The following is a 15,324-nucleotide window of genomic DNA, read 5'->3' as shown; positions in this document are numbered from 1 at the left end:
AAAAAAATTAGTTGTAGAACAGCAAAATGATGCAACAGAAAACACATGCTATTTTTTTTCATTAAAATTTCTCTTTTCCTAGCCAACCTATAGAAAAGCCTTGTTTACAACTTGCCTCATCCTTAATCCATTTGATTCTAATCTTCTGACTCCATGTAGCCTCCTTTCTCATAACAACCACCTTAAACTTATTTAACTATTGAACTCTTCTATCTGTTAAAAGCTGTCTTCTTCTAATCTATCTAATGCACGTACCTCCTGTTAAATTTCTCTTTCTGACATGCAAATCATCAAACACGTCCACATTTCACACTTCAAAGTTTTCCTTTCACATACTTCAACCTCCTGGTGGAACAAAAATCCCTCCCACCCCTCAGGTACACATACTCTCCCCCACCATTCTTTAAGTAAACCGTGAAAAACAGAATGACTCAACCTAATGTTCGCGAACCGAAAGGAGTATGGTCCCATCTCACTAGAATCTGGATTATATTCAAACGGTAAGGGATAAATTTCCAAGGGCTAGCATGACTAACATTCAACACAGCTCTAGCATCTCACCTGTTCAATTGAAGCTCATACTTGCTATGAATTACCTTATGCTGTAGGGAGTCATATTTTAAAGGGAATTTCCATAACCACTTCCCTAGTAAGGATGTGTTTGTAGACACCAAATTGCAAAAGACCAACTTTTCCTTACTCTTAGATCTAAACACAGTCTCTCACCTGGCCAAATGATCCCTCTCAATAATGCCCTTGCCAAACCATAAAATCATCTTCTTTAGTTGATGGGCTACTCACATAGGATCCTAAATAGAAGCAACCAATATAACTAGACCCCTCTAATGTAAAATAGGATCTCCTCCACCTTTCTAACCTCCTAGAAAACTTCTTACCCATCAGTTCACACTAAAAGAAAAGACAGTAGGATTACCACCAAAGGCAACACTCAAGTATTCTAGTGTTCCTTTGATATAAACTTAGAAGGGGGGAAATCGTAGCTCTATTGAAACATGTGCCAATTATTCTTGCCATGTTGATTTGTTAGGCATCTTTCTAATTATTTTGTTCCCCTTTTTCCTTTTGAAATTTTTTCAAGATCTTATCTTCCCTTTCCACAGCTTATTGAACCTGCCAACTTCACTCTTTTGCTTGGGCTATGGAGAAACTTTTCTTCTCGAATTTTCTCCTATTATGCTGATTTTGCATTGTATAACGGTGGACTCAACCCTGCTTTAGCACTGTTATTTCTTGGGCCATCTTTTGTTAAATTATTAGTCTTGTTTTGATACTATGCCATACGCATCTGTTTTGATCTTCCTTGTACCTTCCAGAACCTATAACTCAAATCTTGTTATTTAGTGGTGGTGATCAATGTTTTAAAGGGCAAAGGCTTAAGGTAAGGCACGAGCCTTAAGGGGACATTTGGTTTGTGGCATCTTTTAATGTTCCTAGGAATGTTTTGCCCATGGCGTCTCATTCCCACTTTTTTGGGGGGGCATCTTAGTCTGATGCAGGAAGAATATTAAAGTGTTTAGTTGTGGAAAACAAGTTTTATTTTTCATTTCAGTTTTTTAATTAAATTACAAAAAATTTAGCTAATTTTTCATTTTTACAACATTTATATGAAATAAATGAACAAAAATAAACAATTTTGGCACTATTTGCTTGTATAATAGTTTTATTTTTCATTTCTAATAATGCAAATAATTACAAAAATGCCACCTTGTTTTCCAATTTTTCTAATTTTTCAAATTCATATAGAAAAGTTGGAAAACATCTTTTCATTATTTTTCTAGATTTCTAACTCTTACTTTGCATATGGGAGCATGGAATTCAGATCTTTGAGTTTTGTTTGTGTGGATTATGCGTAGAGTTTCTTCTAAATCCACACAAATCCAAATTCAAGCCCCAAAATTTATGATTTAAAATTTACCTTTATAAAATTTGAAAATTTGGAAAATAAGTTGTTTTTTCAATTTATTTTGAAATTTAAAAATAAAAAATAAATTTTTTTTGCACATTTAAACAAACTTTTTATTTTCTATAATTTTAATATGAATCTTGAAAAATTAAAAAATAAACTAAAATTTTTATAATTCTTTGAATAACTTAAAATTATAATTTTTTTTCCCCATAACTAAATGGGCCGTAACATTCTTGGGAATAAAGGATTCATAGAGCATGGGCATCCCATTCCCATGGTTAAGTTTCATGGGAATCCCTGTTCCCGTGGGAATCCTGGTTTTGGGAACAAAATGAGCTTGTTATATTGGCTAATTAGACATCAATGCCCCTATTATATAGTAGTATTACACACATAATGGTTAAAATTTGGAGGCTATATTGCCCCTTATTATTTTGGTTAATTGGATTATTAAATGTTATTATTATTATTTTTTAAAATTTATGGCCATTGAAAGTTATAGGACATGGATTTAAGTAGGTAAACAATCTTAGTAAGTTTTTTTGTTTTTTTTTTTGTTTTTGTTGAAATTATAATCATTTGTCATATATTGTTGATACACATCTAAAGGGTATAATGGTAATTCCCATGTTGGACCAAACATTGGTGTGAGAATCCTATTTATATTCCTAGGAATCTTAGAGCATGAAGCAATCAAAAACATTCCAAGAAGTAGGTATCTTAACGAGGGTCTTGGGAATATTTTTGACTCTATGAACTGAACACTCCCTAAGTATTTGGGCATAGCCTTTTAGGGATATTTTTAAAAAATAAAATGTGTAATAAATTGCTTTTATTTTTTTAAATATGAAAATATTAATAAATTATAATATAAATTTAAATTTAATTTGTAAACTACTTGTTGGCTGTTTTAAAGAGTACTAAATTAAATTCATTGAGTAAACTGTGTCAAAAGATAACTACAGGATTGCAAAGTTGAAATTGGTTTTATGATTGAAGATGCAACTCTGAATTGTTACGGAAAGGTTTAGGATAACAACTTTTAAAGATCGGACTCAGATTAGTTATTCTTTTTCATATAAACATTTGGATAAATTTTTTGAATGTGTAAGCCTCACTATATAAAGCGTTCGCCTTTCTGGAGTTTGGTACTTTAGACTGCTTCAAGGTGTTTTGGGCTTGCATTGCGTTGAGGTGAGCTTCAAGATGAGCTTTAAACATTGGTTCTGTGTGGGTGTTTGTAAACTTGGTGAAGCATCTTTATGTTCTCTAGTCTTTTTCCTAGTCGTCGCTTTCCCTATCATATCTTGAATGCTCTGAATGTTCATTTTTATCTTGCTCCTATGTTTCATATATTTTATCCTGGATTTGTTATTCATAGATTGGCCATTTATTAAACTATTTTTGGTTTTAATGTACATGATTGTACTTGATTTTTGACATAAATAATTACAGGGTGGTTTATGGTGTATTGGTTGGCAAAATAGTGGGATGCAGTCCAGGAATATAAAGGACATGGCTCTCTTGGGAGGTATTTTCATGAAAAATTTTACGTGTCAATTGTTAAGATTTTGCAGTTTAGTTGGTGCTAGAAGCTATTAGGGTTGAAATTGTTCAGGCTTCGCTGCATAATTAGGGGGATACTTCCCATTTTATTGTACAAAATATTTCATGCTTACAGTCTGTGGCAGTCATTCTGTGTCCCTCTTCTGTTTAGTTTGTTAGTTCTGTTAAAATGAAAGTACTTTGTTATTGCTAAGAGGGAATTCTTCGAAATCTTCCCTTTTATATATTCTTTCCTCTTTGATAATTTTTGAACTGCCATAGCATCTACTTTATCGATCTTATATTATGAAAGTGATGGCTTGGCTCTCTGTTTTTAGCTTTCAAGAAAATGGCATGTAGAGAAATCAAACGAATCAAATAAACTAAACATCATTAAAATCTGAAATGCAACCATGGGATTTAAATTTCTAACACTCAAGATCATATCTTATACTACATGTCTGTGCCACTTTTGGATGAAAATTTGATAATGCTGTCATGAGGAGTTCAAAATTAATAACAAATGACTGGTAGAATTTTTCTAAAGGAAAGAAGTATATTGAAGACCAAAAATAAAAAAATCCTAATACAATCTAATTCAGAAATGACTGGTAGAAAATTTCAACCATTAAAATGTTATTACATAGAGCTTGATGGATGTGATCAATAAATGTGAGTAATGAATGAGATTTGTTCATTTATTCCATTGCAGACTTAGTACTTTCGAATAAGCTAGTCATATATGATCTTGAAAATCAAGTCATCGGATGGGCTGCATATAACTGTGAGTATCATGTAACCTTTTCCTTCCATTATTTTTCCAAGGTTTTAGATAGTTTCTGTCCATTTCATTTTAAAGTGCATTTTTTAATTCATCAATATAGTATGCAGAGTTCTCTATTTTCCTGAAGATTGATCTTTGTTTTTATTTTTATCTGCATGAGGAGTTCAATGTGCTCTCTGAGTTAATATGTTCAAGCCCCTATCCAATTTTGATTTAATAATTTTTCATTTGAGCAATTAGGATTTTGTTTGTAACATACTCAACAACCTTTTTTTTCCCAACTTCTTTATATTGATGATAGTGTCATATTGAAATATTGTTGGATCCCTCATTATCAGTGCACTTGCAATTGTGGACCTCACCATCTACTTCTGCCACCATGATTACCGTGTTCATCATTGAACCCTCAAGATTGTTCAACTGTGTGTGATAAACTCTATCCCTCGTGCAGACTTCTCCATACTAGAACTAGGATCATGCAACAAACCGTCTTTGGACAAACTATCTATAGAAGAAGCCTGAAGTACCTGAGAATAAGAACTTCTACAAATGTGGGACACTCAACTCCTAATATCTGAGATTTCATTGGATTGAAATCAGGTTCACACCAGCCAAAAGCTTGAGTATAACCGCCTGTTCACTTTGTTTTTGCATCTGACATTAGTACTAACAGGTTGAAGTGCATTCAACTCCTTGTAGACTAGTTTCATGTTTGCAAAATATTCTATAATTGATTGATCTTCATGGCACGATTCAAAATCTAAAGAGCTATCATACATCCTTGTTAAAGTATTGGGAGATTGTAACCTACATAATCCTGTATCTCTTTACATGTGTAAATGTTTACACAAATGAGCAATATGGGGGCTACAGAGTTCCACAATAAGACAGAAATGTGGGCATCTTCTTGAAGTCATGCATTCAGTTTATTAATATCTGTAGGTGCTTTATCATTTAGAAGATGGCTTCCTTGATTGGTGAAATATATTTTAAGCACCTTACAGCGCTGCATACAAGGTGGACAAAGTACTTTATATCGTGTTCTTAGAATCCATGAGAAAGCCCGAAGGCCCTAAACAAACAAAGGGACAACATAAAAGCACACTGATATTGTGCTCAGAGGACTAACACACTATTATGGCACTAAACAAGGTGCTGCCTAGATTGAGGTGGCCTTTAGATACTGCAGTTAACTAGCCTTTGGAGTTTGGATATTTTCAAGGAATTGAAGTTTCTTGTTATCCTAATGCTTTCATTTATTTGAAGGACTATGTTCATTTTTAGAAGGAACAGTTTCTTGGGTTGTAAACTGCTTCATTGACCTGTGGATCCTAATGTGAAGTTAGTGGGTGATCAAGGAGATTTGACTGTGAATTATTTGAAATTTACTTTAATGGATCTTGTTTTTGTTGTTAGTACTATGAGCTAATGTATATATCAGCCTTGGGTGTGACACTGGGATGTAATTACTCATTAGAGTATTTGAAGAAAGCTTTGGACTTGATTTGTTGTACTAGTCTAGTTATACGTATATTTTTGGGTTCTCCGAGTCTGATTGGCTGGTTCAGCATTTGATAGGAGATCTACAAGTGAGTTGCAAATTTTTATGAGGTAAGCTAGTTATTGTAATAAATGACTCATATGTTGAGTGAAACACATGTACAATTAGAAAACATGGTAGATAACAGCAGTGCTGGAGCAAATTGTCGACGGTTTTGTCAGGATGACAAGAAACAGTCGACTGTTTTGGTGCTGTTACTTCGACTACTTGCTCTTGGTATTAAACTGTCAACGGTTTGGCTCGGTACAACGTTGGTTTCCGAATTTTGAATTTGGGAAGTTATACGGGTTGAGTTTCAGGGGGAAAACCTCTGAGAGGGTTATATATGCATGGTATATGTTGTAACTCTATAATGTTCGTGTCTTTTGACAAGAAGATAATGAAAAACACTGCCGTTTGCTCCCGTGGATGTAGGCATTGCCAAACCAGGTAATTCTTCGTGTCATTGTTTTATTGCTTTCATTATAATCTGTGTGATTGTGTTTTCTGTATATTTCACATGCTATTTATAACAAAAGCTCCTTCACATGAAATTACACATATACCCGTAAAACTACATTACATACCCCTAGAATACACAAATATTACAAACAAGCCCCCAAATATACATAATACTATTAATACTATACTAATTGGCATCTTTCTTTAGATAGGGATACTCAGTCTTGGGCTTTGGATCTTTCAGGGGTTTATTCTTGTAAATCTTTTTTCTAGTTTTTGATCTTTTCCAACTCCTGTTTTCCTCTATTTTCATGTATTTGGAAGGCCAAAGCTCCCCCAAAGATTAAGGCTTTCATTTGGCTGACTGTGCTTAATAGGATCAATACTAATAATCTGTTGTGAATTAGGAGAACTTTGAAGGCCTCATTTCCAAATGTTTATGTGCTTTGTTATTTGAATTTTGAGTCAACTTCTCATTTTTTCTTGCACTCTGATTTTGCTTGGAGCATCTGGAATAATTTATTTGGAGTGTTGGGAGAAGCTTGGATCCAGCGATGGTGGATGGAATGTTGGCTATCACTTTTGAGGACTTCGGAAGGACAAAAGGATAGGACTGCTTTGTGGAAGTGTGGAATATTTGCAGTGCTGTAGGGTTTATGGTTGGAGCAAAACGCACACATTTTTTCAGTGATAAAATTGAGCAGGCAGCTAGTTTGGGAAAAAGGTTCATTATTTGGCTTCTTTATGGTGCATTGGCTCTGGTTGTTTTAAGGGGGTGAGCTTTTTAGAAATTTAGTTAGTGAGATTGGAAAATTTTTTTTCTTTGATATTTTAAAGTTTGTGTGTGTGTGTGTGTGTGTGTTTAGTTTCTTTCTTTTTATGGATGTTCCCAAAATTTTGATGGGAGATAGCTTATTCTCCTATTTGTATATTCTTCTCTTTTTGATGAAATCTCTTCTTTTGCTATAAAAACAAATTCTATAATAGCTAGTAACTAAACCCAACAATTCACATCCCAATTCTTTTGAATTATTCTCCAACAAGGATCTATCCATGGTCTTGCTTCTTGTCCTATATCAACTCTCAGTTAGAAAATTTGGCCTTGAATTTTGAAATGTTGGAGGATTAGAAGCACGAAGCAAACTTGGATTCTTCGAAAGCAAATACTTGATTGGGACAAGAAACCTTGCTGCATTGACAGCATCATAGACCTGGAATGAGAACCGGCATCAATGAACTCTTTGGGGATGACAGACCCTACAATAGGAATGTTTGAAAGACTTTGGATGTCTTCAAACACATTCATTTCCTTGCTTGTAGTGACTTCAAGTTGAGTAGCTCAAGGCAGATTCTTTTTCTTGGTTGATTGGTAGAGCGGGCTTCAAAATGATCTTCTTACTATTATAGTGGAAGACGTGTGTTCTCAAATCCTTGAGCAATCATCCAACCAAGGAGAACCAAGGTGTACATGGCCAATATTCATAGGTATTGTATCACACCAAACATTAGCCAAATATTCAACCATTGGCATAGGAACCAAGCATCTTTCACAAACATGTAGAGTAGAGTTCTCAACCCAAGATATCACATAAGGCTCTAGGTGAGGTTCCAGATGAAGCTGCATTCGGGTGACTCCATTTATGAAGACCACATTCATTGGACATCTTCTGATGATTTTGCAAATCTTTTCTCCACATTTGAGAAAGGTGTTGAAAAGCTTGAAATTGTGCCCAAAGTTTCACAAATGGCATTCCTTTTTCCTATAATTTGTCACCATGTTGCTGAATTTATGCATATATATACTGCAGCTTTATATAACCAACCGCCCTTTAACACAATTTGCCCCCAATTTTCAATCTAATCATGCAAAACCACAAATTTGACTCCTAATTTCTCAAGAACCTTCTTCAGTTCACATCTAGTCTTGATTGTAGTACTGCATTGATACAAATTCACTTAGAAAATTCACGAAAGGCTGCAATAAAACTTGATTTTTGTTTTGGGCAGTGACAATTTCTAGCTTTTAGTGCCAAATTATTGTGCCTGCTTGCAATATATTGTGTCTGCAACCATAATATCTCCTTGCAGGACAAAATATCGTGGCTGGATCAATTTCTCCCGATTCTGGCAGCAGGAGAAGATTCTGGGGGGTTCTCCACTCGCAGGTCGCCAGCGCATGGGGCACGAGACGCTGCTGATGCTTCAGTGATGAAACTCCGGATACTAGCAGATCAGGGGCTGGTGAGTCTAGTAGTGTGGTGGCAGTGTGTCAAAATAACTTTGGCAAGGCTGAGTTTTGAAGGGGTTAGCGGCTGGGTAACCTAGTGATGGCATGTGGGACCATGTGCGTGGTGGGATGGTGATGAAATTTCAGGGGGAAGGGTTTTGAGGGGTTCTGTTTTTGATGGTGGTGATGGCTTCACAAAATTATTTCCAGGAAATTAGGGTTTTGAAATCTGGGTACAACATTGGAATTTTCAAAATTGTTCAAAACTGCAATTTGGCAGCATTTTTTTTTTTTTGTCATTTTTTTATACCGGAACTTGAGAACAGAGATGATGAGGTGTGACACTAACAGAAAGGGTGAGTGATTAATGGAGAGAATGAAAGATTTTGGTTGCCTTTTTTTTTTCTCTCTCTCTCTCTCTCTCTCTCTCTCTTTTTTTTTTACACCGGAACTTGAGAACAGAGATGATGAGATGAGACACTAACAGAGAGGGTGAGTGATTAATGGAAAGAATGAACGATGAAAGAACAAATAGAATTTCAGAATGCTGAATATCAGAGAGGAGAAGAAAAGAAGAAGAAAAAGAACAAGGGAGAAGGAAAGACAAGAGGATAAAACTGCAGCAGGCTGAGCAACGGGTTAAAAACAGCAGAAAATTGAGGGAAAGGGATGTGGACAGCAGAGAGAACGAAGAAAGAGAAAAATGGAGAAGGCAGAACAGAACAGGGATGGGGGAAGAAGGGAATAAGAAGGAAGAAGAAAACAGGAGGAGGAAAAAGAAAAAAGAAGAGGGAGGGGAAATGGGGGAATTGAAATGGAGGAATGAGATCATGGTTGGGCTCTGATACCAAATGGTGTAGGGGCAGCATCAAATATCTGCAGCCATGGGAGAATTTAGAAGAAATTGAAGAGTGGAAGGAAGGGTAAGGGAGGAGAGACGAGATACAAGGGGGAAACTCATGTTCACAACTCAATTCAAATTCAACGACTGTCTACAATATGGCTTTTACACTATTTATAAGAAAGCCTCTTCACATGAAACTACACATATATCCCTAGAACTACATTACATTACATTACATTACATATCCCTAGAATGCACAAATATTACAAACAAGCCCCCAAATATTAATAAGACTATACTAAGCTAACACATAGTAAACTACTAAGTAAACCCAACAATCCTTGTCCCAATTCTTTTGAATTATTCTCCAACAAGGATCTACCCACGGGTCTTCCTTGCCCTACATCACATATATATACCTAATATATGAAGAATAATTATATTTTCAACAAAAAAAATTACTAAAATTATATACTTCCATGTCATAAAATTCTCAACAATCATAATTTTTTTTAAAAAAAAATCAACACTTGAATAATCCAATTAACTAAAATAATTGAGGCAGTAGTGTGTAAATATTAATAATTAAATTATATCATCATAACACAATAATAATATTGCTTTCATTTTAATAATAATTTATTATTTTAAATATAACAATGGGGTGTAATAATGCTATATTATAGGGGCATTGGTGGTCAAGTGGCCAAAATAACAAGGGCAATTTGGTAAAAAAAGTAGCATTTCCATGAGAATGAGATTCCTATGAAACTGACCTGTGGAGGAGGGTAGGAATGAGATGTCTATATTTTGTGGGGATCTTTAATTCCCAAGAATGTGAAGCTGTGTACCACATAGGATTCTCATGCCCAAACAAATATGAGAATGAGATGCCATGGGCATCACATTCCCAAGAATGTTATAAGATGTCACGAACCAAATGCGCCCTTAGGTTGTGTTTGTGAGCATGAATGTCAGGCTTCAAATTTGAATTTGTTTGGTTGTAGACAAAATTCAGTACAATTTTTGTATTGTATTTATCCAAATCCACACATTCCAAATCCATTTTTTACAATAATTGAAGCATATTTTTTTTAAAAAATAAATAAATTTGTGGACTCAGTTTAATCCCTTCAAAACAATCAAAGGGCTTCATCTTCTTCATTGTTGATTAGCTACAACTGTCATGCTTCCTGAATCCCAAAGGGCATGTTGTCGTTGTTACCACTGCTGAGCAATCCATGCCATCTTGAATCCACCACTTCTCCACATCTTTATCATTGTTCTTCCGACAGACTAGGCATGCCATCACCACCGACAGTGGAATGAAGGTTATCATTTCATCCAACACCGAAGCCTCAATATCAATCATCTGCACGGACGCTCTCGCTCTTCATCTCCTCGATCTCTATCACCTAAACTTCTACCATCATCTTCGACTGTAGCAGTGCTCGTAGGAGTGGAGATGAAGTAACCAAGTTGTGCCCTAAATTTTTTATTTTCTCAGATAAGCATAAATAACAGTTCGGCTAGAAACAGTACAGCCAGACAACCAAACCAGTTTAGACCAGACGAAACTAGTTCGTTCTGGCTTGAACCAGCCAAGGGAAAAAAAAGATGGAGGCCATTTTTGCCTTTACATCCGACAAGATTGATGCTGGGATTTATTCAATGCTTTACACCCTTACCTTGTTCCTTGATCCTAATGATTGCAAATTATAAGAGAAAACTTCCTTTAAGCCTATTCAAAGGTAGTCCAAAAAAAGAAGAGCTAGTTGGATGCTTTTGTTGAGATTGAAGAAACGGAAATAGTGGATGCATCAAAATTGGAACCGGGTGCCAACTAATTGATTTCATTATCACCTAAAAATTGGAGCTTGATTCACAACTAGTTGATTTCATATCCCAATAAATTTGTTAGTTGTACCTCCACGGGGCTATTTGCTCAAAACAATCTTATTTCCTTTTGAAGGCAGCACATTACATTGGCCTCCCTCAATAATGGTTACGATCTGGATTTTCATCGTTATGATTTTTAATATTTGAGGTCGAATTTTTTTATAATTGGGGGAGAATGATGCAATGTACAACCAAGATCTATTTTACTTCCCTAATTTTTATTGTATTTTCGTATGCTTTGTTTAGGTTAATTTTGTTAGGATTACATCATGAAGGGATTGCTACCATAATTGTTAATGTATTTTTCGTATGTTTTATTTAGGCTAATTTTATTAGGGTCACATCATGAAGGGTTGTAGGATATTATTTAGGAAGCAAGATTCTAGGGTGTTATTGAGGGCACTAGTCTTTTAGTTTATTTAGTTTCTTAAATTGGCTCTTATTCTCCAATAAATAGTTCTTTATGTATTAGTTTTAGGGAGATTGGAATTAAGAATTAAAAATTGTTTAAGGTTCGTCTTGCATGAGTTATGTATTTTAATCTTTTTGTTTCCAGTTTTTTTTTTTTGGTTGCATTTTAGTTTGTTTATTTTGAATAAGAAACTGGTCAAAATGGGCATACTTTTGGAGTAAGGTTGATTCCACCTGCATATCTTGTTCCCCGTCATGGAGTGCTGTTTGTGCTTTCTTTATAATTGGAAACCAAAATGACATATATTGCATGCTTTCATGAAATAAAATCAGAAAATGCAGAGAGTTGACAACAACAACAACAACAGAAAGCTAAACTCCCACTAGGTGGGGTTGGCTACATGAATTTTTTTCTGCTAATTCACCCGATTGAAGGCATTTTCCTCAGCTAAGCTTAAGAGCCATTAAGTCCTTGCTCATTACCTCATTCGAAGTTATTTTAGATCTACCCCTAGCCCTTTTAATATTAGAAATAATAACTAACACACTCCTTGCAGGTATTCTTCTCTACTTGCGTTTTAAATGCCCAAACTATTTAAGCTGCCCATCTCTTATCTTGTCCTTGATTAGTGCTATACCTAGTTTATTGCTAATATCCTCATTCCTTAATTTTTATCTTTTAATGTTATACTACTCATCGACCTTAATATTCACATTTCGACAACTTTCAATTTTTATGCATGTTGTTTCTTAGTTGCTCGACATTCTGATCCATAAAGCATGACTGACCTTATAGCCATCGTATAGAAGTTTCCTTTAAATTTAAGGGTATTGTACGATCACATGAGACGCCTGATGCAAATTCTATGTATTACGCATTTACTCCATCTTCAATTTCTTGTTCCACTTGCGTTAGATTCAAGACATCTAAATGTACTTCTTCTATTAATTCGCCAATACTCCTCTTTATATTACTGAAATTATAGTTCATTTATTCTCTCTTATTTCTACTTATCTTAAAACCTATAGTCTCTAAAGTGATTCTCCATAGTTCTAACTTAGATTCCACCCCGCTCATACTTTCATTAATCAAGATAATATCATCTAAAAACAACATATACCAATGGATCTTATTTTGGATATTTCTAGTGAGTTCATCAATCATCAATCACTAAATAAAAAAATAAGGGCTCAAATTAAAACCTTGATGTACACGTATTGTGAAAGGAAATTCTCTAGACTCTCCTCCTACAGTCTTAAAGCTAGCCATTATTCTATTATACATACCCTTAAATGACCTCAGTATATCTACTGTAAACTCCATTCTTTTCTAAAACACACCAAGAAATTTTCTAGGCACTCTTATAGGCTTTCTCTGGGTCAATAGAAACCATATGCAAGTTCATCTTCTTTTTCCTAAACTTTTCTGTTGATCTTCTTAAAAGATAAATAGCTTATGTTATTGATCTCTCGGGCATAAAACCAAATTGATTCTCTATACCCTCGTTTCTAGTTTTATTCATTGTTCAATTATCCTTTGGCATAGTTTCATCATATGATTCATGACCTTAATTCTGTAATAGATATTAAAATTTTTAATATCACTTTTGTTTCTGTATAAAGGTATTGACATGCATTGACAACCCTATGTTAAATAGAATCCTGGAGCCATTTTTTATTTTTAACTCCATATATGGTAGCACTTGGCTGGAGAAAGAACGGAAAAAAAAAAAACATTGTCTTCATTTTTTTCTACTATTTGGGACTGTTATATCTATATAGTTATCTGTGTTTATACACTGAAATATTTTTACTAATGTTAAATCTGAATTTTTTGTGCTTGTTTGTTCATATTTGCACTACAGAACTTAGATAATGCTTGGTCAGCTGAATGTTACTGAGAGGGAATAAAATAGATTTTGTATAGAAATATAGTAGTTTGCATAAAAAAGGTCGTTCTATTTAATTTTTATGTCAAATTATACTGCAAAAATTGATTTATTCCAACTGACATGGAATTGCTTAGGAATAGCTGTACCTATGTTGAAATTTGGGAATAATTTTATTTCTAGTCCAATCCTATTTGTTATAGCTAATATACATTGTTAGCCCACAACCGAACATCTTAAGCTTTTAAGTAAAGTGGTTATCTAATTGGTATCAAAGCTGGTTTCCAGGTCTTGGGTTCCAGTCTTGTTGCCCGCATTTATTGCGTGGTGTTTGAGAGCTTTGCATTCATTGTAATGGTTGTTATTTATCATGTGTGTAACTCTCCATGAGCTGTTGGGCTGCACGTGCAAGGGAGTGCTAAAGCTATTGATATACATTATTAGCCCACAACTTAACAGCTTAAGCTTTTAGGTGAAGTGGTAATTTTAATACTATTGTTTAGAATAGCACTGAATTTGTCGTAGTGACTTGCGGCATTTGCCTTAGCACCAACTTCATTTTGACTATTATTCTCCTACACAAAATATTATTCCTTTCCACCTTACTCCTACTCCTGCTCTTACTCCGTTCTTCAAACCAAACACAACATTGATATTCTACATATACAGTAATGGTGGCTGAAGTTCAAGCCTGAAGGTGGAAATTTGAAGCCTTGGACAAAATTCACTATGAAAATACATTACTGTCATTGAAATAATTGAAAAAGATTTGTGTTCAAGTTTTTTTGGTTGACTTTGCAATGGCTCATATTTCAGGCTCTGCGAGTATTAAAGTGAAGGATGAGCAGACAGGAGCAGTTCATTTAGTAGGTTCTCACTATATATCTTCTACATGCCGTCTGAATGCCCGAAGGGCTGCTGTAATCTTCTTGTTGCTAACAAATCTACTGTACAGCTTAGCTTATTGAACTGCTACAACAAATGCAGAGTCCATACCAACATTCGAGGATCAACATTAAAGAAATTTGATCAATAGTAAAAAGAAAAAAAAAAAAAACTATTAAAAAATTTGTATTTACATTTCATGCCAAGCATGCAGGTACTCTAGGCATTGTGCTGGGAGTTTTCACCATGTCAAGTTTCCATTCCAGCGTCTCTTGGTTTCTGAGAATTTTTGAAACTTGAGCTGCACTTCAAATCCCTTGGAGTTGGGCTGAATGCAAGTTTACCAGGATTCCATCACAGGCTTTTTCACGTAGACAATCCTTGGGCACCTAAGTCATGATAGCATTTGTAAAATCTTTTCACTTGTTACTTTAAAATATTGCAGACATAGTGCATCACCTCTCTCTCTCTCTCTCTCTCTAAACAGGGAAGTAAAAGGTATGAAGATGGTATAGGACATGAGATTTGAATTCAGTTTGTAGTATAGATAAGCTGTTTCTAGGCATTGAGCTGAGAGCTCGGTGGACATTTGACAAAATGAACACTTTGCTAAAGATTGAATGTATTATTTTAAATATATAAATCAGGTTTTGAGTATAACTGGATTAATCTCTAAATCTTAGTACCAGATTATTTTAGTTTGGTATCTATTCTTTGGGTGTTAGGGAGACTGGACTTGAGAGACTGAGAAGTGATTGATATTTAGCATTGGCAAATTTGTGTTCTTTAGGGACAAGAATGTTGGAGGGAGCATTTAAATGGACCAAACCAGAAATGAGAGTACTTTGTTTGGTTTATAGGTAATTCAACACCTGGTTTATAAAAAAAAGTTGGTTCATTAAATTTTGGAT

At 34.7% G+C, this 15,324-nt stretch overlaps 1 protein-coding gene across 1 annotated transcript in view; it reads left to right on the top strand.

Annotated features, from left to right (window-relative positions):
• LOC131152415 (aspartic proteinase 36) overlaps window positions 1-15,070 on the top strand; it is a 45,383-nt gene extending 30,313 nt beyond the window's left edge. The window contains exons 8-10 of the mRNA XM_058104281.1: window positions 3,383-3,458; window positions 4,185-4,256; window positions 14,345-15,070. Coding sequence (XP_057960264.1) covers window positions 3,383-3,458; window positions 4,185-4,256; window positions 14,345-14,496 — 300 coding nt within the window. The 3' untranslated portion in view covers window positions 14,497-15,070. The remainder of the gene's footprint in view (window positions 1-3,382; window positions 3,459-4,184; window positions 4,257-14,344) is intronic.
• The last annotated feature ends 254 nt before the right edge of the window (window positions 15,071-15,324 follow it).

This window comes from Malania oleifera, chromosome 3 (assembly GCF_029873635.1).
Source record: "Malania oleifera isolate guangnan ecotype guangnan chromosome 3, ASM2987363v1, whole genome shotgun sequence".
Classification (NCBI taxonomy): domain Eukaryota; kingdom Viridiplantae; phylum Streptophyta; class Magnoliopsida; order Santalales; family Ximeniaceae; genus Malania; species Malania oleifera.
Note: the sequence above shows the minus strand (reverse complement) of the source record. Positions and strands in the feature narration are given on the sequence as shown.